This window comes from Thamnophis sirtalis, unplaced genomic scaffold, assembly GCF_051295495.1.
Source record: "Thamnophis sirtalis isolate CommonGarterSnake01/CBP01778 unplaced genomic scaffold, rThaSir2_p1.2 scaffold_2, whole genome shotgun sequence".
Taxonomy (NCBI): Eukaryota; Metazoa; Chordata; class Lepidosauria; order Squamata; family Natricidae; genus Thamnophis; species Thamnophis sirtalis.
In genome coordinates, this window is record NW_028261382.1 from 154,358,804 (window position 1) to 154,384,383 (window position 25,580).

Genomic DNA, 25,580 nt, shown 5'->3' on the forward strand with positions numbered 1-25,580 from the left:
ATAGCTTCCTGTCCATCCCCACTTTGTTAATGGGCCATTAAGAAGGCCAAGCTAGTCCACTTTGCATAATAAAGACTTCTCCACTTCAGCTACAGGAAAGCATGATAATATTGGCCCCAATTGACCACATGGCATCTGAGAACTCGACCAAACCTAGATTCAAAACGCAGCCTAGAGAGTTGCTCCTGCATGGGCCTATGGGAGTCTGACAACCAATCAGAATACATTTCTTACACAGGAACAGGAAACAGAGAGGTGGAACTGAACAGGTTATAAAAAGCCCTTTCCTCAGCCCTTCTCTTCTTCTCCACTAACATTGAAGCATGTGATCACCTTTTCTGTTCAGGACTCAAGCCATGTGGTCCTGTCCAACAATAAACCATCTTTCCAAGCAGCCTCCATGTCTCCAGTGTCTTTTTTCCCACTTGGAGCCGAACCCAGAAGGACATTTCTTTCATCAGTGGCAACCCCTCAAATATTGAAAAACTGCTATCATGTCACCTCTAATCCTTAGACTAGACCTACCCAATTACTGCAACTATTCATTGTTTTAGCCTCCAGCTTTCTAATCATCTTTGCTACTCTTCTCTGCACCTTTCTAGAGTTTCAACATCTTTTTTATAGTATAGTAACCAAAACTAGACATACTATTCCAGGCGAGGTTTTCCAAAGCAGTATAAAGCAGTGTTAACACTTCAGATAACCTTCATACTATCCCTTTATTCATGCAACTTAGAATGGCATTGTAAGTTCTCCTAAATTTCTTTTCTATTTCTTATGCAAGTAAGTTCTCTTCAATTCTTTTTAGATGGATTTACATAAGATTACACTATAATAAACATGTATCTGTGCTCCAGCCAGCTTCTATGTACTGATGTCATATTTGGCCGATTTACTGCTCTCTTAAGTCTCCTCTTTACTGTTTTATTATTGACATATAATTTATTGGGAGATGAAATTGGTTCTTTCCTCGGATGCTACAGCTTTTAGTAGACATCTCAAGCGCAGATGGCAACAGGACAGAAAGACAGTCCTAGCAGCTTTGTAGAAGTGCGGTTTTGCAAGCTGGGACTGTTTTTAAAAAGCTCGGAAACCTAAAAATATGTATCATGCATCGGGACTGAAAAAGGGACAGCCGCATCTGATCTCTTCCACGCTCTTCAGCTGCACATTTGAAAGGAAAACCTGGCGTTTTTCTAGGGCGCCATTCCATTCGTGAGCGCGTCCACCGTAATGGGCCTAAAACAGCGCGCGACCCGCCCTCACAAACAGGCCGGTTGTTTTCACTGCGGCGGTTGCGCATGCGCTGGCGAGAGCGCCCAGTGTACCGAGCCTCTGTGACTCTTGAGGGCGGGCGAACCGGGTTGAGGTGGTGGTGTGAGCGGTTGCTGCCATGTCGCTCTCTGTTCGTTTTCGGACTGCCTTTCCACGCTTGGTAAGGAGGGCGGCGGGAAAGGTTGGCGCCCTTCAAGGAGCAAGTGGGGCGCCGTTAGAGAGCTCGGGGGAGAATTTGAGCTACCAAGGGCATAGCGGCCTTCCTCTCCGGGAAGGGGAGGAGCGTGAGGTTCGGGCTGTTGTACCTCACTTCCTCGGCGGAGGAGAAACGAAGGGCGGGTGTCGGAGCAAAGTTATTTTGCTACAGGCGGCCGGCCTAAGCCGGCAAGCGAGGGGAAGATGGATGCGGAGCGAACCACCTGTGCCTTTATGTCGCCCCGAAAAACCAGTCCATCTTAATTCTCAGATTCGTTCTGTTTATGCTAATTCGTGTGTGTCGGACTAGGTGATAGTGGTATTAGGACTGAAATTTGCAATCGTCATAATTGCCCGAACGGTTTTCCTACCTCTTGACTTCCACAAAGGTCCTCTCGCCTTAAAATACACCCGTCAGATTCAACTGAATCCGGAGGCTGAAGCTGTATGCCAGATTAACGCTGGCAGCATATATTTTTTTACATACATTTGAATTGGATAGTTACACGTATTTGAAACTGATATGGTCTGTTGTCCTATTGACAAGTAACATTGGTGTGGAAGATATACGAATATTGATTTTTAAAAGAATCCTGAATCCTCTAGGTCATTAGAAACATAAAACTCAAAAGGTTTACTGCACATTTTTCCTTGTAATAATGTCCCAAGATATTAAGCACTTCCTGATTCTATCTTTATTTTTTTAATAAATAGAAATAAAAGGGAGTAGTATACAAGGCAAAGAAGTGGACAGTATGTTTACATTTGTACACCATGCGTTATTTTTGTATTTGGTTGTTTTAGATGGACATTGCAGAAAACATTTGCTACCCAGGACACAGTCAAAATTTCAAATAAGTCCATTAAACTACCAGTCATATCTTGTAGAATGCTTCCTTGATCAAAATTCTGTCAAGGTCTGGCTAATAGCTACATCGATGTTATTTTTAAACATATTAATTACTGTACATTTGCTGCTTGCATGTTTGTTGTATCTACTGCATATTGTGTGTTGCATAGAGGCTATCAAAGCATAGATTATTTCATGGAACTGAAGAGGTAATTTAGGCCAATTAGGAGAAATTAGATGGTCCGAAGGCATTTATTTAATCTAAAAATCTTCTTGCCAGTTGTGCAATCTTTTCATAAATTTGGTAAACAAACAACAAAAACCTCCAGATCAAGCTGCCATCTCATTCATCATCTTGCTACACCCCACTCTTTGCTATCTTCTCTCATGGCTAAATATGCCATACTCTTGCAATTTCTCTCCATATGACATAACATTTTAGTCAGCAAATCATCCCATTGTCAGTGTCTGAAGTTACTCAGTTCCTCAGAATTTTTTTAAGTGGGGGGGGGGGGTTTGCCTAGAACTAAAAACTGTGTTTCAGGATGCTTTATTCTGAGCACACTAAAATGGGTTAAACACAACTGAGCATAACTAAAAGTGGAATTCTTAACTTCCTGGGTTTGGAAATTATATTCTGTTGATATCTAAAATTGTATTTTTTTGCTATTATATTTTACAAGAATTCTTACCAAAACAAGTAAAGCACTTTTTCCTTCTGATTTGGATTTTGTTACCTAAACAAAACTCTTTACAATTTTCTCTGATAGATTTCATTCTAGTCATTCACTTTATTCCATTCTATTAATTTTAGCTTGTATCCCTAATGCGGCAAAGTTGTGTTGAATTTGATTTCAGGCTTCTAAGAAATTAGCATATCTTATATAATTGAGTGTTACAACTTCGATAAGCATTTCTTTTGTAAATATTAATAAAATGTTTAGAAAATCCAGGAGTGATCCTTGTGGCAACTGACTTTATATATCTTTTCAGTTAAGATGTACTGATTAGAAAGTCCTTAGATCTACTTCAGTTCCTTGCCTACTGCAGAAATGCACCTAAATATCTGACAGATGGCTTTTAGCCACCCATCTCCTAACCACAGTCTTCCATAATTGAATCTCTCTTATCATTAGGAAATATTTCCAACCACCAATTCTGTCTTCTACTGCTTCATTATTTTTTCTATAAACATTTGCTGCTCCAATGAATTTGTAAGGAAACACTTTTTTATAATCAATCCATACCATATGTAAATTGGGATTTCAGCTGTTGTAATTCTCCAATATCATTTATCGATCAGATTTTGATTTTTTTTACTCCTTTTCCTTTTATTTTCTTTCTGTCCTACTGGAAAGATTTTCTTCTTCTAAATCTTAGATTTGTCTACTATTATGCTTGTAAATAATTTAAATAGGCAAGAAGGTATGTTATTGGCCTACTGATCCTGTGTTGTCCCTTTTGCTGGGTCTTTTTGAATCGTAAGTTTTGTCAGTTATTAATCAGTTACTAATGTCTCCTTTATGCAATACTTCATTAAGCTGATTAGCTATAACAATATCAGTTATCTTAGCTGAAAGCTATGCAATTGATCATTTGCAAAACAAAATGTCAACTTTTAAATCTTTTTCACTCAATTGTTAACTATTTCTGCTGTTAGTTTTTCTATTTAATTTTTATTAAATTCGTTTTCAAATTATTTTATCTCCATCATTTTTATTATAGTTTTTTGAGTTTCTCATAGATCTTTTCAAAACTGGATTGTTTTCTTTTTGTTTGGTTTTCCATTTTCAGAATTTGTCATTTATACTTTGGTAGAATTGCCACTGGTCTGATTGAAATAGTTGATTTTGTTTAAATTGAATGATTCATGCCTCGGGTTTCCCAGCTATTGCTTTTACTAGTTGCTTTATGATTTCCAAAGTTGCTTCAATTTTTCTGATGCAAAGTTTTTTTTAAAAAAAACTAAGCTTGTCTTGATCCTTACATTGTTTAATTTTTACTCTTTCATGTTCTTTAAATTACTTATATCTGATCTTATTTTATTTTTATTTTTGTTTATTTTTGTGATGTTCCACTTTGGTATTAAATATGATTTTGCTTTTGGTTTTCTAATTTTGATACCCAATTCTTCTGTAACCATCACTGTTCAATTGTAGACAAACTGATTGAGATGTTACTTTAATTCTTGCAAGAACCTTATTCATATCCTTCATGATTATTTTGCCGGTATTCATTTGTGGTTCACCAAGATACAAGATGTATTTTGCAGGTATTGCTGACTAGTAATGGTTATCCTGTATTCAATTTTTTACTTTTAGCTACCCAAACATACAAATTTACATTTGTCCCTATTGCAGTTTTTTGCTTACTGTTCCAATTTGTTAAAATCCTTCTATCAAGATCAGGAATCACAGATGAGCATTCTTACATGATTATTTGAGTCAGATGGCTATCTATTTAATTGTCAGAGTATCTGGTTCACATTTAACTAACTTGCTAATTAACTTACCATGTGACTACTTTGTTAAATGTTTGAAAAATTAAGGCTCAAGATTCTTAGAATCCTTTAGGAAAATTACATGGTCAAAAAGAGGTCACATTAGCCTAGCAAGATTGGTTCTGATTTCTGGGAATTACCACATTATTTTCAGGGTACTGTATCCTTTTATTATCTGCTCTAGAATCTTCTTAGATACTGAAATTGTACTGACTAGTCTATAGTTTATTGGAGGTTCCTCTCCTCTCCTCTCCTTTCCTCTCGGGACATTTGCTATCATTTATTCAGCTGTCATTTCATCAGTTGCCAGAATATCTATAGCCATGATGGTGAATCTATGGTACACATGCCACAGGTGGCACGCGGAGCCATTTCTTAGGGCATGCAAGGCATTATCCAGTTGATTTTGGCCTTCATTTTTGGCCATTCAGGGAAGCTTCCGGAGGGCAAAAAACAACCCAACACGCAAACCGGAAGCTCAGGAATGTGGTTTGCGCATTGGGGCCTTTTTTCTTCCTCCGGAGGGAGAAAAACAGTCCTATGGACAACCTAGAAGTCGGAAAACAGGCTGTTTCTGGCCTCTGGAAGTCCTGCAGGGGGTGGGGGAGGCCATTTTCACACTCCCTAGGCTCCTAGAAAGCCCCTGGAGCCTGGGGAGGGTGAAAAACGGGTCCACCATGCCATCAAAAGTGGGCGGAGGGGGTCATTAATGCATGCACAGGGGGTCACGTGCACATGCACAGGATACACACGCGCCTCCTGCGTTCTTCCTGCTTTTGGCACTGGGTGGTAAAAAGGTTAGCCATCACTGATCTATACCTTCAAGAATACTTATAGCCAATGTATTTGGTCTGGAGTTTTAAACTCATCCAAAGAAATACTGTATTCTTTCAGCATGTTCCTATCAAACGTTTCCTCATTCTCATTCAGTTTTGTTCAAAAATGAACACCTTCCTTGTTTGCAATAATTCCCCAATCAATTTCATTAGGGAACTATTTTTGGACTGTTTTAGAAACATAACATTATTTTGAAGATAACAAATTTTATTATTTCAGAACTTGCAGTTTCTTTAGCATGCCAGCAAATATAGTAAATCAAGCTGCTAGATATTTCTATATTAAAGATTTGTAATCTAGTTCTCAGAGTTTTATTCATGTAAGCAGATTTATAGAAGGGGATGATTATAGTTGGTTATTATATCACAAAAGCACTGAAGATTCTGTTGATAGGATGCCTTTTTTAAGTTCCTGTAGAAAATGAGCCTTAGGCTACAGCAAAACGAAATTCAAGCTGTTTACTGTTCCAAATTTCCTGCAGGTACTTTCTTCTTTTGAATCATAGAGATTTAGATGCAGATAGAGGACAAATTTGAAACACCAATACATATTATTACAGATATTATTACTTACTTTTGCATTTAATACTGTATACTTTTGGTTTATATGTAGTGTAGAGAGATTATCAGCAGTACAGTAACTTAAAATAGAGCCATCTAATTCAGTAAGGATAAACATAATTTAAGATTGGTTCGATTTCTTAGCTGTAATTAGAAATACAAACTATTTACTTTATATGAAATATTTGTAGGTGACAAATATTCGCTGCCTTCATACATCAGCAGAATGCAGAAGTAGTGATGGAACTTTGTTTGTGGTAAGTAGTTTGCATAAATGATTATACAAAATGTTTAGTAAAATGGAAAAAATGTGGCTTTTATTTGTGTGCAATTTGTTAATGGTATTTGTAACATTACACTTCCTTTTTATTAGTAATAATAAAATTGCTAAACATAGTATTGTAGGTAATTTTATATATGATTGTTGTACTTGGAAAATATATCAGCCTACTGAATTTTCACTTAGAAGAAAAGCTCATTTTGTTTACTGGAATATATTTCCAGCAAGCATATAGAGAATATTAACTCCCGAAGTGTAAATGTTTATCTGTTATATCCATACATGTCAGTTCTGACCCCCCCCCCCCTTCTCCGTCCAGGAATGAAAGCCAAAAGCCACGTAACTCAAAAGGTTTCTTTTAATCAGTCCCGGCTCTTGCTGGATGCGAGCCCAAAATAAACAAGATAATCTTCTCTGCATCTTCTTCAAAATATTGTGCAGTTTCTCCTGAAGTTCACACATGGTTCTTTCACTTACTCCTTTCAGTTAGTGGACTATCACTAACTTAGAAATCCCTACTTGTATAGGTTCCCTTAACAGTCTGAATGTTACCAACTCATTTTAAAACATATTGTAGCTTTTTTATTTGTAACTAGCTGTACCTGGCCACGCGTTGCTGTGGCCCAGAATGGGCGTAGTGGGGCGGCAGGTGGGTGCTGCTGTTGGTCAGGACTCGGGACTGCTGGGCCGGGCAAGGCTGGTTGGGGGAGACGGTGCCGGGGCTGTTGGCCTCGTGGAAATTGTTGAGCATCTCCTTGGAGGAGCTGTGCACGGGCTCCCCCAAGTTGGTGGCCCGGGAGAGTGAGACGTCCAGGATCTTGGAGGAAGAGAAGTCCTCGGTGTGCCGCCTCACAGGGCACCCAGGGGCCGCCCCAGCCCCGCTGCACCTCAGGCTGCCACCACTCCATCAGAGCCGCCTTGGTGAGGCCGTAGCTAGCTCGCTGTGAGGGGGGGGTGGAGAGTGTGTGTGGCCGGCCGGGCTGAAGAGACGCTCCAGCTCCGCTGGGCTGGCCGGGGGTAGGCCAGCTTAAGGGCGGGGGAGGTGGCCGAGGGATGGCGCAGGTGACGCCCCGCTGCAGACAGCAAAGGCCCGGCAGGATGAGAGGGGAGGGGGAGGCCAAAGGGCTTCGGCTCCCCTTGGCAGAAATGGCTGAAGCTCCTCAGAGGAGGGGCGGAAAGGGGAAAGGGTGCGGCTGCAGCCCAGCCACACATATAAAGGGACCGTCTAAATGAACACTATGGTAAATGACACAGCTCAATTCCAACGCAATGTCACACGAAATAATTAAATCAAAATGAAAATAAATCGAAATCCATGAAAATTCAATATAACAATGCAATCGGAAACATTGAAATGGAATCATGAAATATTTAGTATAGTGTGTGTTGCTTTTACGTCCACCAGATGGCGCTGGTTTTCAAAAAAGCATGTTTTTACACAAAATCATGTTTTTACCTGTCACATGTGTGACATCTATATAATATGCATATATAAAAACATTCACGTATTTGAATGTAAAGCAATTGGTGAAGAACTTTCGGAGATTAGTGATTTTGAACAAACAACCATTACATTTTTATTTATTAAAACTTCATTTCCCAATATGCCTTCATAATCCAGTCCGCAAGTTCAAACTATCTTTATTCATATCTGTTACATCCATATCTCTTCACCCTTAGTTACAGAAAAATACAGTGTAGCCTTATTCATTCCATTTATATTCCATACCATTTACTTCTCTTGAATTTTAAATACCAGTGTCCATATAGCATGGTCATCATCTGCTTTTTTTAATTGACAAAATGTGGAAGGGAGGCAGGGAGGGAGTAAGCAGGAAAAGGTTTTGGGAAGCTTGCCTTTTTTTTTGCAAGGGCTGGTTTCCCAAAGTCTAGAGAGGTAGGACAGTTTTGCAGTCTCCTTGCTTGCCAGCTAATCAGGGCCAGCAGACAAAAAGCAGCTGTTATTTTAGGGATAAAGAAAATGGCACTGCTTCCATGAATCATTGGGATCAGTGTTGCAGGGTATTGTGGGAGGGGGGGTAGGGAGACTTGGCAGGAGAGGGCGCAGCAGAATCCCCCTGGTCTGTCGATTGTGGGAGCGCTGCATCTGATGTAACTTTGAAGAAACAGGTTCATATGTAGTTTTGGGGCGTCAGTCGTTGTTTGAATAGTCGTCAAATGGCCTGTTTCTTGTACTGTAATATTTGACTAGGTACAATAATGTTTATAGCTTTAGGTGATCAATTAAACAACCTTCAAGTGTATAGGTTATCATAAACTTTTATTTTTTAATTCTGCATCCACCTACTGCAACATTCTTTTTATTTACTTTCAGTTTGCTTGCATAATAAACATATAAGTTGAAACAACGATCACTATTACTACACCTTTTCCATATCCCATGTGATATAATTAAATAGCATGATGCAACATTTTATTTCTGAAATTACTAAGTAGAGTGATGCATAGATGGTTCCAGTAATTCAGCTGCTAGTACAGCTTTTCATATCTTCATGAGATGAATCTCTCCTCATGAAGTATCATAATTATTAAGATACAGACGCTATATTTTTTCTATATCTAACCATATTTTCATTATTTTATTGTAATTTGTACAGCACAGAGATACTCCTGAAAACAACCCAAATACCCCATTTGATTTCACTCCTGAAAACTATAAGGTATATTTCCTTTATTTTGCTATTAAATTACTTGGATTTTATGCCATTTTAGTCCCTTTTTGATAACCTTTAATATTTTGATGGGCGAAATGCTGTATTTCTATTTCAATTAAATTGGTGGTTGTAATATTTATTTTCTTTCATGATAGAGGATAGATGGAATAGTAAGTAATTACCCAGAAGGACATAAATCTTCAGCAGTAATCCCAGTCCTGGATTTAGCTCAAAGGCAACATGGATGGTTACCTATATCAGCTATGAATAAGGTACTTAACTTTAATCTGATATTTTAGCATATGTATAACTGAACTATATTAACACAAAATAATTTTAATATTCATGAGGTACCTCTCTTAAAACAAATAATTTAGAATGTTGTCAGATCACATAAAGAAGTTTTTCAATCTTAAAAATATTCAGATGTTACAGTATTTACTGACTTCAGATTACACTATGTGCAATAATTTTGTGAGTTATAATTTAAGAAAATTAAGACATTGCAAGATTGTTATTGCTTCTGCTAAAAGACCAATATATGTAAATATATCATTCAAATAAAAATGTTTTCTCCTATTTATAGGTTGCTGAGATTCTACAAATGCCTCCTATGAGAGTTTATGAAGTAGCAACATTTTATACAATGTTTAATCGTAAGGCTGTTGGGAAATATCATATTCAAATCTGCACTACCACACCTTGCATGCTTCAAGATTCAGATAGTATATTAGAAGCCATTCAGAAGAAGCTTGGTATGAAACAACACTTAATTTACCTGTATCATGAGTCTGTTTATATTGTATTGACTTTTCTTATGTAATCCAATTTATATTTGTATTCTGAAAAGCATATTTGCAAAGAAACTTGGTCATGACAGTGTTACCCTTGTATCCTGGAGAGCTGGACAACAGTCTTTTTCTTTAGCTGATGATGATGGAGCTGCATAGCGTGAGAGGCTGGTTTATAGCTAAGAAAAAGGGGGAAAGGAAATAAGAGCCTGAAAAAACAGATTGAAGGAAACTAAACAAGGAGAGAAGCAACCTAAAACTAAGGAGAAATTTCCTGACAGAACAATCAGTGGAACAACTTGCCTCCAGAAGTTGTGGGTGCTCCAACACTGGAAATGTTTAAAAAGAGGTTGGAGAACCATTTGTCTGAAATGGTATAAGGGTTGGACTAGAAGACCTCCAAGGTCCCTTCTATTCTATTCTATTTTAACTTTTTGTGATGTGAGATCCCTTAAGGGTCAAGATGCATACCTTTAAGCTTGCTGAAATTTAAGATGCTATTTCATTCTTCCCCCAGCCCACAAAATAGTTTCATGTGAAGTTTATGAAATAAAATTAATACCTTCATTTAAGATAACATTTAGCTCATTGTATTATCTAACAGCCAGCTATATACCCATACATTCCTATAAACAGGATTGCAACTCTAGTGGCGAGAACAGATTTGGAAACATGCTAATTTAATACAGTAAATCCAATACTGAATTATACAAACTGCTATAACATTGACTGTGTTGGGACAAATAGCCATAACGTTTTCATGTTTACAGTTTGCTTTATTATAAATCAAACTAATTTGTCTTGCCTCAGGTATAAAAGTTGGGGAAACTACGTCTGATAAACTTTTCACTTTATCTGAAGTTGAATGTCTGGGAGCTTGTGTAAATGCACCAATGGTACAAATAAATGACAACTATTATGTAAGTAGAAATAAGCCTTTAGATCTTTCAGTGTATCCATTTTGTATACGCTTGTTGCCTGGAAAAATTAAATTAGCATAAACAGCAAGAGTTTCTATCGTAGTATGGGTTTTCATATGATATTCTAATGAACAGATTTTCTAAAATTAATTTTATATGAATTAGATCATGGTTCTCAATATTTTATTTGTTGTTCCATCATGATACGAATATGGCTATGCTGTGTGCCAAGCATAGAACAATATATTTTCTGCAAGATCTAATCTAGGTCAGTCACTGGGACCCAAGATTTAGTCTTCCAAGCTTTTGAACTTAGGTTGGAGCCCATCCTCAGGGAACTTCTCTCTACCGGAACGTGTCCTTTGGGCTATTCTATGTATTGTATTTATGTGGTGCATTCCTATTGATTGATTGGTGTGTTGATGTGCTGTCAAATCCTTGGCTCCTAATTACCTGGTAAGCTGGTGGTAAATCAGTACTCCTGTTTACTGAGAAGGGGCCTGTTTCCCAGACTTCAATAATTTCCCTAGCTTTCTTTCTACCTGCACAGTCAACAATTAGTAACTGTTAAATTGAATATATGTCCTTTTTCATTGCTATGTGAGGCTATCAATGAGTTTGACTCAACTAGTCTGACCATTTACTTGTGTTCTTGCAATATGGTTGTTAGATTCCTCCCTGTCCATCCTACATAGTCATGGGGCAATCCATTCAGGGAATCCAATAGATTACATTAGACGTATCTCCCACCTCCAACTTATCTTTGCAATGCATGATTTGTCCCCGTATGGTTGCCTCTGGGCATTATGCGATGCCCACTTGCAGATATCGGAAGCTGCGTTCTACAGCTTTGAAATGTTTTCGATATATGGCAGGGTGTGCCATATATTGGTCTTATGCCTTCTTTCTTCATTTCATTTTGTGTGTTGCACAGGTATCTTGTAATAAATGCTTCTGAGTACCCATTCTGCCTGAATTGTTCACATAGGTACCTTCTCTCCAGTTATTTAGCTTGCTTTGTACTACAGTGAGTTCTCACCCTGCCATTTGGTGTTCTGAGGCAACTCTTTGTGACAATGTATGGTTACTGTTGAAATTAAGAATATGTGGAGTGTTGGTAGCCTTGAGATAAACCGTGGTTTGTAGGCTTCCATCTTCCTGCCTATTGACAAGCATATCTAAAAATGGTAATTGTCTATTTCTTCCTCCATTATGAATTATATGTCTAGAAAGATGGAGTTCAGTAGAATATGAAAGTCTTTTCAGTGCATTTCTTTTGTTGATGACAAACTTGTTGCCCATGTGGTGGCAGCAAAATTTAGATGTGTAGTTTTGAAATGCATGATGTTCTAGTTCGTACAGGACAGTTTCTGCAATGACTCCTGACACTGGGGATCCTATGGGTGTCCCTTCTTTTTGCTCATACATTTCCCTTTTGAATATCAAGAAAGTATGCTGGCGGTACTTGAGTAACTTCATGATTAGTGTCCTGTTTTGATCTGATTTTTTAAATCTATTATTTGTATGCTAAGTGAGGAGGGGTAGATGTAAATAAGTATGGTCAGAGGAGACCATAATCTTATCAAGAGTCACATTTAAGCCTTGTAGTTTTGGCAGCATAAGTAAACAACAGCCAATTGCAAGCCATCAACACACCAACCAACCAATAGGAAGGCACATATAATAGCCAAAAGACACATTTTGGTGAGAGAACCATAATTATTTTTTAAAGCTTTAACTGATTTAAAAAATAAATTGTCTCAAAGAAGGATTTTTGCTTTTCCATCATTATCAACAATCACTTTTATTTGTGGCAAAAACATAAATAATGGAATTATAAGAAACACCTATAATGCACTCAAATAAAATAAACAAATCCCCCAAATAGTATCAAAACTAAAATAAAGTTAGATACCTCTTCAAGAAACTGAACAAGCAAAATGCTTGCAATTCTGTCCAGTTGTCTATTATAGCCAGTTCCCTATTCCTTTTTACTGACTGGCTATACCTAAGTTACAGACCTATCTAGAAGAGAGGAAGGTAAGACAAAATAACGCAGCTTGGATTCTTATTATTTTCTTATTAGTCTTCAACATAGCAGAAAGGCTACCAGAGGAAGCTTAGAAGTCGACCCAACAAATTTCATTGCCTAATAATAGCAAGATTGCCTCCATGATGAGCAAAGTATACCTTAACAGTCTGGTTGAGCCTAACATTTCTATTGCTAAACAAAACAGTTAAGGGGGGTTTGTCCCATTTTACGACTTACTTGCCACAGTATTAAATGAATCATTGCACTTTTGAAGTTAGTAACACTGTTGTAAAGTGAGGGTGGCTTCCCCATTGACTTTACTTCTCCCCAGAACACTACCGATATCATAAATATGAACCAGCATCCAAATTTTGATCACATGTACATGGGGATGCTACAATGGTTATAATAGTAACTTCGAATGGTCACTAAACAAAATGTGGTAAGTCAAGGATTACCTGTATAACATAATTCACACCTAAACTCTTGGCACTGAATGCAAATTGGTCATTGGTGCCATTGGCTTTCTGACTGGGCAGGAATATATAGGTAATATGCCTGTACTGATTGAAAACACAATGGGAACGAATTATCATGAATATGGCTCCTGCAGGAGAACATATTAATCTGTCAGGTTTTTTTTTGTCAAGAGATTTTGTCCATTATGAAACTATTATCTTTAACTGAATTGTTTCTAATTGGCATGTGTCCTTATGCATATTTATCTGAATAAATTAATTACAAGATGATGCATTATAAAGGCTTTTATCCTGGCAACTTGAAATGTATCCATACCAGTGTAAAACTCTTACTCCTCATTCAGCTGGCAAGTTTGCTTGTGTACCCCCTACATTGCTTTTGTGCACTAAATCAAAGTTTTTTGAATTGTATCCTTGTTCTCACTAGGGTTTCATGAGAACTTGATGTGGTTCCTTGAAAGATTTGGGGGGGGGGGAGTTCATAGTTAATGTTTTTTTACTAGAGCATTACCTCTTGTTGGCAGTGGGGTTCCACCACAAAAGCGCGTAGGACAAAATCGCGCTCGACAAAAGCGCGCTGTGACGTCATCACAGCGCGACGAAAAAGATCGAAAAAATGTAAAAATAAAGCTAAAACCTTCCCCTAACCCCCCCAAACCTAACCCTAACCCTAACCCTAACCCTAACTCTTAACCTAACCCTAAACCTAACCCTAAACCTAACCGTTAAAGTAACGAAAAACGTAACGCTAACCCTTATCCTAACCCTAACGCTAACGCTAACGCTCTAAAGCTAACCCTAACCCTTACCCTAACCCTAACCCTAACCCTAACCCTTACCTTTATGTGAATCGGCTTGCTTTAATTTAATTTTTATTAATTTTTATTTGAATTTTTCGATCTTTTTCGTCGCGCTGTGATGACGTCAAAGGCGCGATTTTGTCGATCGCGCTTTTGCCGTCCGCGCTTTTGACGGGTCACGGGCAGTGGCAGATTTTTTTTAATGTAAATTGTTTCCATAACTTGAAAAAGCTTGAAAATCCCTGTGCTAAATCACATGTAGTGTTCAATGAGAGTATGATTTTTTACTATGTGTGGAATTCAACTCAATTGACATAAACATAGACAGATTTCAGTATTTTCCTTTTTTGACTTTAGTTGGAAAATTAAGAAATCTATCATACTCAGGTAATTTTGCAAATATTCTATTGCTAATATAATAACTCATCATTAACTATGCATTTGACACAGAAAATACAATATGCATATATATTTAATCTTAATATATAGTTTTTAGATTATGTTCAGAGTATCACAGAAAGTCACCATTGAAAGATTAGACCATATAAATAAGTATAAAATAGTCTATTAACTTCTGAAGTACAATTATTGTAGTCTTCTGTAGCAAAAGAAAGTTCTATAACATATTAAATACAATAAACATACTCATAGATGAAGAAAATGTCATATTTAATTTGTGGAATATTGTTTTCATTTAATTTTACAGGAAGATCTTACAACAAAAGATATTGAAAACATAATTGATGAACTGAAAGCTGGAAATGTTCCAAAACCTGGACCAAGGTATATTATTTGTATAATAAAATACCATAGAAAGCAAGACAAAAAACCTACTAAAACAATCTTATAGAACAGTGGCCTCCAACCTTTTGGGCACTGTTTCTATGGACCAGAGGGGCTGTGGTTTTGCATCCTGTGGATGGGGCTTCGCTTGTTTGCATGTGTTGTAGCCTGCCAGTGGCCAGCAGAGCTGGTGGTAGACTCAGTGAGGAGGTTAGGGAAGAGCATGGGCCAGTCCTGGAGTCTGGGGAAGGCTCCAATGAGTGTTCTACGTTGGAGGCAGAGATGGAGCCAGGGCCATCCGACAGTTATCAATGGGGCAGAAGAACAGCTGGAGTCTGTTCCCAATGTGCTCATGCGCAGAGTTGCCAGGAGAAGGGAACAGTTAAGGAACAAAAGGCCAACTCAGGAGTAAAGGCACAGGTGGATGGTGAATGGCCCCTCCCATAGGGAATAAAGAGGAGCAAAAGGGGAGTGGAGTTTGCAGGAGACAATTTGTTTCTTTAATTAGAGTGAAGATTTGTTCATAACTTTCAGAGACTCCTTGCCTAGCATTTTTTTGTACAGCGTTGCATCTCCAAGCCTGATAAGATCTGTGGTTGTAAATTCAACCTTGAAAGACTGTTTGCCTGGACTTTGCTGGATGTGAATAAGAGGAACTCACATTATCTTAATAAAAAGGGGTTTTGTAAGGACAAGGAGTCTGCTTCGTGATTTGGTGAAGCCTATGTCAGAACTGCATGGCCCTTTTCTGGTATGCTGCAGCCCGGTACCAATCCACGGCCTGCGGGTTGGGGACCCCTACTGTAGAAAGTCCTTAGGTATATATTTCAGTATGAAATTAAATATAAAGTCTTATTACCATGACATTTTGCTTTTTATGTTCCATGCTATGGTGGCCTACAAGAAGCTGCTTCTTAATTTTTAAGAAGCAGAGAAAGATGTTTGTAGGCATTTTTGACAAGTAATAGCGAGTATTTGCCATATTTTATTGGAAATTGATTTCTTATATATGAAATATTTTTCTCATTTCTAAATATGATAATAGTCAAGAGTTTAATTTAGTTGTCCTATATCCCCAAATTTATTTCAGATGTTATATGACCTTTCTAAGCAAAGTTTCAGCCAACAATTGTCAATGTATTTTGATGTTGTATAGCAGGGCTGTCAAACTCGTGGCCCTGATGCATCACGCACTAGCTACTCCCATGCCTGGTTTAGCGAAGGGGGGAAAGTCCCTATATGTCACGTGACGCTGCTATGATGATGTGAGTTTGACACCCTTGTTGTATAGGATAAAGTGTTTGGTAGGTATATTGAACTGTGCATCACTGATTTGTGATGATCATTTGGTTAATTTTCATCAAATTCTGCTTTTGAAATTTCAGGGTTTTTTAGTTGTTGAAAAACCATTTTCTTCTTATTTGATGTTAATGTTGTTCCTTTTAAGAACAAAGATGTGTCTATAAGAAATGTGGGAAAGTATTCAAGATGGAAAAAGAAAATGATACTCTTTATTAGGTAGTGATAGATTCTAATGTTGTTCACAGTTACTCTTAAGTAATTCTTACTAATTTCAGTGGAAGTACACTCAAGCAAACATACTTCAGTGCGCAGGCAGTCCTCAATTTATGACAAATTGCTGAGAAATCATTTGAAGTTACGATGGACCTCGTCAAGGATACTTATGACCCAGTTCTAATGGCCAGCCCCCTTCTCCAGGTTCACATGGCCATATTTTGGGCAGTTAGTAACTGGCCCACATTTGCAGCTTCCTGCAGTCACATTTGCTTGGCATTTACAACTGACATTTATTTCTGGTTTTCCATAAAACTGGCTCATTGTCAACAGTTGGTTCACTGAGGGACTTGGTGGTTACTTATCAATTGCTCCAAAAAAGGTTGTAAAATTAGGTTGGTCATGTGGTGACCCACTTTATAACTATCATGACTTGCAGCCATAATGGGCAAGTTTCATTATAATCATTAAGTTCAACATTATATGTAATCAGAAATAATGTGTACATTTGGCAACTAAAACCCTCTCACCCCTGCATTTCTATTTCTTTCCATCACATTCTATCTTGTATTGAACTAAAAGATGCTTAAAACAAATCATCAAAAGTTGAAACAGATTTTTGTGGCTTTTTCAAAATGACTAAAAATATACTGAATGATATATTCAATGTAAATTCTAATATTTAATTTTTATTTCCCCCCCCCAGAAGTGGACGTTTCTCTTGCGAACCATCTGGTGGTCTGACTTCCCTGACACAGCCACCCAAGGGACCTGGTTTTGGAGTTCGGCCAGATCTTTAAAACTATTGTTCTAAGTGTAAAAATCATTGAAAAATAAATTCTAAAATATGGATGATGGAAATGCAAGTTTATATTGTTATTTTAAACAGGCTAAACATGTATTTTATTTATTAAAGACAAGAAATGGAAGAAATCCAAAAATTCCAATTAATCAGAAACAGTGTAGATCAACTACATTTATAATTATTAATGAATTGTTATATTGATGTTTCACTCATTATATATGATGCATAAAATAAATTTAATGGAAAAGATAGCATATTGCTCACCAATTACAAGATTTTGCTAACAAAAATGAAGCTCTTTGGCATTCCGCAATACAGGATTAATTGGTACACTGATGAAGTAGCCAGAATGCTATAAAAAATTCTTTGGAGATAATGGCACAAAGAGAATTTTTAAAAAGTGATTCTTACAAAAGTACTTGTCTACTGTTAAATGAGAACTGAAGGAATAGCTAGACTAATTTTAATCTTTAAAAAAAGCCTTGCACTTTTTTCCTATTACTTCTGAGAGCATTGCCTTTGCACAAGCTACTAAAAATTGAGTTGGTCAAGAGTCTTTTAGAAAAGAACTGACATCACAGTGACTACTGGTGTCACTGTGTCCTTTTTTATTATTCATTTATCATGAGTGTTTTATTTAATTTCTAATTATATAAGTGAAGCTTTGTTCTTTTAATTGTGGCAGCATACAAATCAAATAGGCAAATATTTATATTAAAATGGCATATCTTGCCCATTTGGATGGATGCTCTGGCTTTGGTGAGGATAGCCTTGAACATTGAGGGTTTGAATAATCCCGAGAAGGTGGGCATGTCAGGAGCTGGATTTTCTTCTTACGACAAATCTAGGTCCACCCTCCTCCACCTCTGACTCTTCACTGACAGCAAAAGCAGGAGATGAAGATCCCCGAGGCTGGTCTTTGGAACTGGAGGCATGTGCCCTAATTCTAGATTGACCCTGGTGAAGCAGACTGTGACCCAGCTGTTAAATGCCTTCAGCAATCCCCTGAGATATCACATGTGCGATGACCACCTTCGTCTCATGTGAAAGATTAGGGCCTTGGTTCTAAGGTTAGGGGACGGAAAGTCCTTTTCCTCCTCAATAAAGGAACAGGCCTCATGCCCTGAATCCTCAAGCAGGGATGGACTGAGGAATCTAGGGGACGCCCTGGATGGATCAGGTAATAAATCAAGCTCCCCTTCCTCTGCCAGGGATGGAGAAATATCTCGATGGAAAGTGGGCAGGGACGGACCTGCAGAAGCCTCCACAGGCAGGAAAGTACCCCTGACAAGCCTTTGGGCTTTTTGAAATTGTTTTCCAGGCTCTTTGGTGTCTCTCAGCAATTTTTTCAACAGCTTTGGATGCCTTCTTAGACTTGGGCTGTTTCTGCTTAGATGTACGCCCAGTACCATCATCCGTGCCAGTAGGACTGGGCTTGCTGCGCTTACTGATGGAAGGACCTGCTTGCTCAACATCCTTGGCTGCACTGTTGCTTGCCATTGCCAAGGATCAGGGCACAATAAATTGTCCTTCACTGCAGGTCTGCTGCCACTGGAGGTCGAAGCGAAGTAATTAAAGTCCCAAATAGAACAGTAACTGTCCTGAGGCAATGAAGAGCTCAAGCAGGAATAAAATGGCAGCTATCAGAAAAGGTCCAGAGCGCCCACAGATCCGCACTAAATTTAAAGCAGGGTATGGCCAAGGCAAACAGCTAAACACCCTGCAGCCGCTTAGAATAGCCGCAATACAGGATTAATAGCTCTAAAGTAGCCGAGGTGGCGCAGTGGGTAGAGTGCAGTACTGCAGGCCATTTCAGCTGACTGCTATCTGCAATTCAGCGGTTCAAATCTCATGGGCTCAGGGTTGACTCAGCCTTCCATCCTTTTGAGGTGGGTAAAATGAGGACCCAGATTGTGGGGGCGATATGCTGACTCTGTAAACCGCTTAGAGAGGGCTGAATATGAGTATATAAGTCTAACTGCTATTGCTATTGCTATAGAATGTTCTTCCTGGGGAGGGGGAGACCTGCCTGGAAGCCCGGAGCAAGGTCGCTGAATTAATACCCCTCCAAATTGGCTTTGGAGACAGGCAGCGGCAACACAAACAGCCAAGAAGAAAAAAATGTGCCAATTTTAAACTGTCAAAAAAGGTCGCTGCGCAGCTCGGAGCAACACTGGGACTGTCGGCAATCCAGAGAGCTCAGGGAGCAGTCACTGAATGAGCCTCCCGTGCTGATGCCTCAACGGCGATGATCACGGAAGGCAGCTTCGCACCAAGCACCCTGCTCTGAGCGTCGAAAAGAGCTGAGAAAAAAAATAAACTGCAAAAAAACAAATTATCAACTAAATACAAAAATAACAAAGGCTACACTACAGTTTGGAGAGTCCAACTTTGCTGCTCAAGTACTAGAGCTCCTCAAAATGCATCCTTTTAGGGCGACTGAGTTTTTTAAACTGGCCTCTATAAGGAGCAGGAGGCGTGGCTACACAAACGTGGAACTAAGTCCTTGGTCATCAAGCTGAAGTTAACCCATGCTTGGACACTCCAAGCAGCGCCTAGGACAGTGATGGGCAACCTTTTTGGCGTGGTGTGTCAAAAATCGGCAAAAAATCGAGCATAACTCACGTTGTGTGTCACTTCGACAAAAACATAATTTTGCGCAATTTATAGTTGCTGCTAATGGCGCTCACAGTTCCCGTTGGCACTCCGCTGTTCCCTGCTGTGGTGCGGTCGTAACCAACAGTCCCAGGAGTAGACTCTCTGTGCCGGCCTGACTGGAGAGAGGCGCGCACTGTTCCCGCGCTCCTCTCCTGCGGGTCCTCCCTCGCCGCGCTGATGACGTGTGTGCGCACGGCACACACGCCTTACCAGCAGCCCCTGCGCTCAGAAAGGGGCGGCGCTGATACAGTAAGTGAGTGTGGGCGGGGGAGATCACACGTCCCGCCCCCCCCGTTCCTCCAGCACAGATTCTTTCATCCTCGGCGGCCGTGCAGGAGCCGAGGATGAATCGCATGAAATCCTGTGCGTGCCACCCCAAATGGCTACGCGTGTCAGCACTGACACGCGTGTCATAGGTTCGCCATCACTGGCTTAGGAGAATGGCATACCTATCAATGCCAACTATAGCTATAACTATATCCAGCCAAGCTGACTGCCCAAAAATTTAAAAGGTAGGCAATCCTACTTCATAATTTGTGTATTTTACGTGTATTGTAAGTATAAAATTTAAATTGTGTACGTTACCTAGACATACTTAAAATGGGTAGCTTATATATATAGTAAACAAATGGAAAAACATTTTTTTAAATTTCTGATTGACAGGAAAATGAATTAATCATCAATTTGTCAATAATGTCAGTCTGAAAACAATGAAACTGTACATCAGATAATGCAATGAAATGCATACAATGAAAGAACTAACCAATATGTTTTATTGCATACTCCTTCCAATTAGATATTTTGGAATTGTTTACTGGCTAGTTTGGTCAGTGTCTTTTCTTCTGTTGCTTGCCATACTTCTGGAGATATCAAAAAATTCTTGTAGCTTTCTCTTGTGGTAATGATCTTAATGTGATCTAAATTCATTTTCTATTAGTTTCTTATAAATAGGAAAAATCTAAAGTATTTTGACTGCTATACCTATTGTATAGAATTTCAGTATAGTCCTTGCATCTTGTCAAGTGGGATCTTTTCGTATACCATTATGTTCAGAAATCTTTTGGAAGGCTTTGCCTTTTTTCTATAATCAGTTTCTATTCTCAATATTTTTACAGATGTCATCCTAATTCTGCTTGTCTTTTTTCTGAATTTTTAAAATAAGTTTCTTTCCATGATCTCAGGTTTTCTTAAATTTTGGCTTATCTCTTCTTGACAATTTTCCATCATCTGTTCTGACATGCTGCTTGCTCTTTTACAATCTCATTTCATATTGACCCTTAACAATTTATTTGGTTTTATTGTACAGTTCTTCTAGTTCCTTACAAATGATGTTCAGGTCTTGAAAGCAATACTTGATGTTATCTGTGAAAATGGTGGTGGGGTACATGCTTAGGATCATATTGTAGAAACTCCTTGGCTTTCTTTCACTTTAGCTTGACTTGAAACTTGTATATGAGCACTTGTATATCTTCACAATCAAGCCCCTGGCCACATTTTGTTCTATTATAACAACTTTTTCCAATGATTGCCAATAACATAGTGTTTGATTTTTGTGTGCTATGTCTGAAGATGTCCATATGTGTAGCAGTTGTTTTGGTTGTTTGAAGAAATAATTAATAAATTATTGATTGTCAAAAACTAAATTGATCTGCTTCATTTTCATTTCCTAGGCCATATAGTTGAACATTGTTGTCCTCCTTTTCCAACTATGACGTTCCAGTCTCCAACCACAAGCAGCATGTTTCGTTTCCACATTCTGTTCATTTCAGGTTGATCATAAAATTCATTAACCTCTATACTACATCAATTATTAAAGAAAGACTTTCCCTGAAGTGTAAGACATATTTTGTCACTGACTAGACTCTACCCCAGTACTGTCTCTGCTAAAATCCTATGGAAGAAATGCCATTTTTAAAATTCCCCTAGTAAAAACAAACAACATAAAACTACTCAATTCATTATTTCAATTCATTAATACCTGAGATGTCACTGTGTAGGTGATTCATTATATGATTTCACGGTTGAGATTTTCCATATCCATGTTTCTTATCTTCTGTGTTCCCACTATAATTCTGTTTTCAGTTTCAGATTTTATTTTCCTACATTGCAACTTCGCTGCAACTAGATGCCCAGAAGTAGACATTGCTTCAATCCAGTCACTTCATAAAACCATTAGTAGTACTCAAAAAGCTCAACTGTTCTCAGTGTCGTATTTGCTGCCATTTAGTTGTGCCACTTGGTCCATGAAGCCCATCATCTAGTATTATGTCATCAATCACTTTATTCTGTCTATCCAGGTTATTTTCATGGTTAAATACAGGAATGACCTACCACTGCCTTTTCCCAAGCAGTATGAAATGATATATTTGCAGTTGTTACTAAAGCAATCATCCATTTCCTCTTTTTCCTAAGTGACTGCGTCTGTATATAAATCCCTGCCAGCCTTAAAAGGGCACCTAGGATGACTTTCACATCCCAGATGATGTAACTATATTGTACTGTTGTAAACGCCTGCCATTCATAGTCCATTCTCCCAGGAACAACTACATACCCACCCCGATGAATCAGCATAGCTTGACTTGGAGGTTATACACATAAATTATCTTAATACAATATTTCTTTGCCTTATTTCAAATGAATTTTCAGTTTGGTTTGAATAGTTACTGATTCTCAAACTAAATCCAATTCATCAATTATCCTAAAATTTTACTGAAAATCTGTTTTTAAGGTCAACAACTTATGATATTGCAAATTCAAATTCATTTTATGTGTTTCAATATGTGTGTGTAGAATTTTATAATCAAGCTAACGCAATATTCAAAAATATATAATTACTTTTCTTTCATGGATAAAATAGGATTTTCTAGTTTTTATTTTGTTCTCATCTGATTTTTTTATTTAGTGCTTATATTTCAAAACTAGTTTTCTTTTAAGAAAATATAATTAATGAAGTCTTTAGGCCAAACCTAAAGTAGCTTTCAGTTAGTATCAGCTGTAACTAGCTATAATTCTGATTAAGCAATTACTATCCCTCTGAATTATTACTGTTATGTTCCCATTATATAAATTTTGATTGATATTCTGGCATTATTTTATTGTTTCCTATGAATTTGATATTTTATAGATTGTCTTCCATCTAAAGTCTAAATGCTACAAAATTGAATGCAAATTGTGCTCATTGATCACAATGTGGTGTATATGACAGCCTTTCGAGAATAGATATAAAATTATCATGCAAAGCTTTAAATAAAAATGGAATATAAATAAAGAATTAAGCATTCTTTATTGAAGATTCCAACTTATGAGCACTGTTCCTCTCATGAATGACAAAAACCATTTATGACAGTGCTTTCAGTTATGCATGGGAACTGAAAGAAGAGAAAGAAATGGGAGAATATAATCTTCAGAAGAGATATTAATATTCAATTTTGTTGCATGTTTGTTATGGTCAAATGTGTATTATGGCAAACTATACTTTTCTATGCATTCTCCATACAACAAAATTACAGAATCCTCTGCATGTGGGGTAAAAGAGAAAAACCTCCCCACATATTATGAAGGTTTAGAAAAAGGGGATTACATAAAGATAAAATAAATTCACTAATTTAAAAAAAAAATTGTAAATTGATGGATCAAACTATTCAGCATAATATGTTTGTATTTCTCATTCTCCAAAACAGTACTAAATCTGTTAAAGAAGAAAATAACCTTGAATTATATTCAACTAAATCTGTGGGACCTCTCCTTTTCTCATAAAAATCTTTTGGAAAATTGAGGAATCCTTTGGAGGAAAATTAAGGGAACTCGTGGATTCAGAGGGAAAGTGAAAGTCCTACTGCAAAAAGAACAAGAAGTTTGCATAACACTGTGTGAATCATGTTGATATTTAGGCTATATTTTTGTTAGAATTATGGCAATGTAATCTCTGGACTAAGATCCCTTTAGAAAAACTCCGTAAAATTTTATATTTAAGAGGCATTATTGAGACCAAAATAACCATTTGATTTTTGTTATTATTGGAGATTTGGTTTTTTTATCTCACATGGGCAAACATTATTTAAATATCTGGGGTACATAAGAGAGGCAGTTTGGTATTAATGCATCAAGCTACAAATTAGAATTCCAATAACCTGTTCTGCTTTAAACACAAAGCTAGCCCGATGACTTTGGGCCAGTTGTGCTTGCAGTCCTAGAATGATGGCAGTGGCAAGCCAAGAAACTACAGGAGCTTGTCCAAGCATCACCAGGAATTAAAGCTTACTTGAAGGCACACATTTATTACTTGTAGGGCCGAAAAACCTGAATGAGCACTGGCTGGCAACAATACAGTTAATCCCATAGATAATGTCTACTCTGTTACAATTAAAAATAATCTATGAAATTCAAAGAAACAGAGGTTACCAACTACCTATGTGTGTTCCTGAATGCTGAAACGGAACAATCTTAATATAGATCTATTGCCTACAGATCTATTTGTATACAAATAGTGCTGTATACACCACCTTTTCAGATTCTAAATATAGAATAAATCTTCGTTTACAGTTGTAACCTAGGGCAATCAATGTGTATCCACCAATCATTTTTAATTTAAGGCTAAACTTGATATGGTATTTGATAACTTACCAACATACAGTATTTTGATTTAAATCTTAATTCTAAAGCCCATTCTTCTATATTCGAGCAGAATATAGAAGTAGAGACCACGATTAAACTACGCAAGAATGTTCCGAGCAGCCTTTCCGACTTGTAACGTCGGCGTCTACTCAAAAGCTTTCAACAGAAACCCGGTTGTTCGCGACATTTATTATTCAAGACAAGCAAACGGATTGCATGGAAGTCGGCCTACACTGACATGTCAATAATGCACTGAGCTCCATACGTGGATTTCACCCATCCATCCTTCGAAAAGAAAAAAAAAACCGAGGGGGGAGGGAGGTCTGCAACAAGTACAAAGAAAAAAAGACCCGAATGCGGTTTAACACCTGCACCCGGACGGCTGGTTTATTAGGATGCAGCAGAGCTTCTCAAACCAGCCACGCATGCGTGCTCAGTGTTTATTAAAAATTCACTGCGCCATCGTCCTTACCAAAGCCCTTCCCTCGGGAAGGGAGTAACATGAATGACCGACTCCTAAACGTGCTTCGGTACCTGTTCGAATCCCCTGGTCAAGCCAAGTCCGTAGGTTCTTCTCTCCCCTCTACGCCTCCTTACAGAACCACCCCTGCCCCGCCGCCGGTATTTCGAGAAAGTTCTAGCCGCACCACCCAAGAAGAGATGATCTCGACGCTTGCGCACTAACACTTTCTCCGCCCTCTAATCGTAACCGTGCCCGTTATTCTCCCCCCCCCCTTCTTCTCCTTCTGGCCGGTGGTTATGTTAAGAAACGAGTTAAATTATTGCCGCGGAACCCCTAGAAACGCTAAGAACGGGCAATTGTGACGTCGACCTTTGCTCCGAACTCTCCTCACCTCCCTTCGCCTCGCTAATGCTCACGACCGCACCGCGTGTCTACCCGTTCTTCTCGCCCGACTCCCGTCACGTGAATGGCGCTTCCACCAATCCCGCAGGCGAGTGACAAACCGACATACTGACGGGCTTCAGGGAGGAGGGGGAGGAGAGGCGAGG

General features: G+C 38.3%; 2 protein-coding genes and 1 long non-coding RNA gene across 6 annotated transcripts in view; 2 read left to right on the forward strand and 1 right to left on the reverse strand.

Moving 5' to 3' along the window:
- The first annotated feature begins 1,300 nt into the window (after positions 1-1,300).
- Positions 1,301-17,353, forward strand: NDUFV2 (NADH:ubiquinone oxidoreductase core subunit V2). 2 transcript variants are annotated; one of them, XM_014072047.2, is made up of 8 exons: positions 1,301-1,435; positions 6,409-6,474; positions 9,116-9,178; positions 9,328-9,444; positions 9,759-9,927; positions 10,774-10,883; positions 14,901-14,977; positions 17,199-17,353. In XM_014072047.2, exons 1-8 carry the CDS (start codon positions 1,394-1,396, stop codon positions 17,290-17,292), a joined length of 738 nt encoding a protein of 245 aa, XP_013927522.2. In that variant the 5' UTR covers positions 1,301-1,393; the 3' UTR covers positions 17,293-17,353. The 2 variants fall into 2 exon arrangements, with proteins under 2 accessions (XP_013927522.2, XP_087563414.1); XM_087707288.1 differs by lacking the exon at positions 1,301-1,435 and adding an exon at positions 1,618-1,996.
- LOC148049239 (uncharacterized) lies at positions 6,508-25,552 on the reverse strand. Of its 3 annotated transcripts, none has more exons than XR_015695678.1 (2): positions 25,424-25,552; positions 6,508-10,142 (listed from the first exon to the last, which is right to left on the reverse strand). It is a non-coding gene; the product is annotated as an uncharacterized LOC148049239 (long non-coding RNA). The 3 variants fall into 3 exon arrangements; XR_015695677.1 differs by lacking the exon at positions 25,424-25,552 and adding an exon at positions 25,104-25,328; XR_015695679.1 differs by lacking the exon at positions 25,424-25,552 and adding an exon at positions 25,042-25,328.
- Positions 25,380-25,580, forward strand: part of ANKRD12 (ankyrin repeat domain 12) — a 67,355-nt gene continuing 67,154 nt past the window's right edge. Inside the window, exon 1 of the mRNA XM_087707282.1 lies at positions 25,380-25,522. The gene's annotated coding sequence lies outside the window, so the exon portion shown is untranslated. The remainder of the gene's footprint in view (positions 25,523-25,580) is intronic.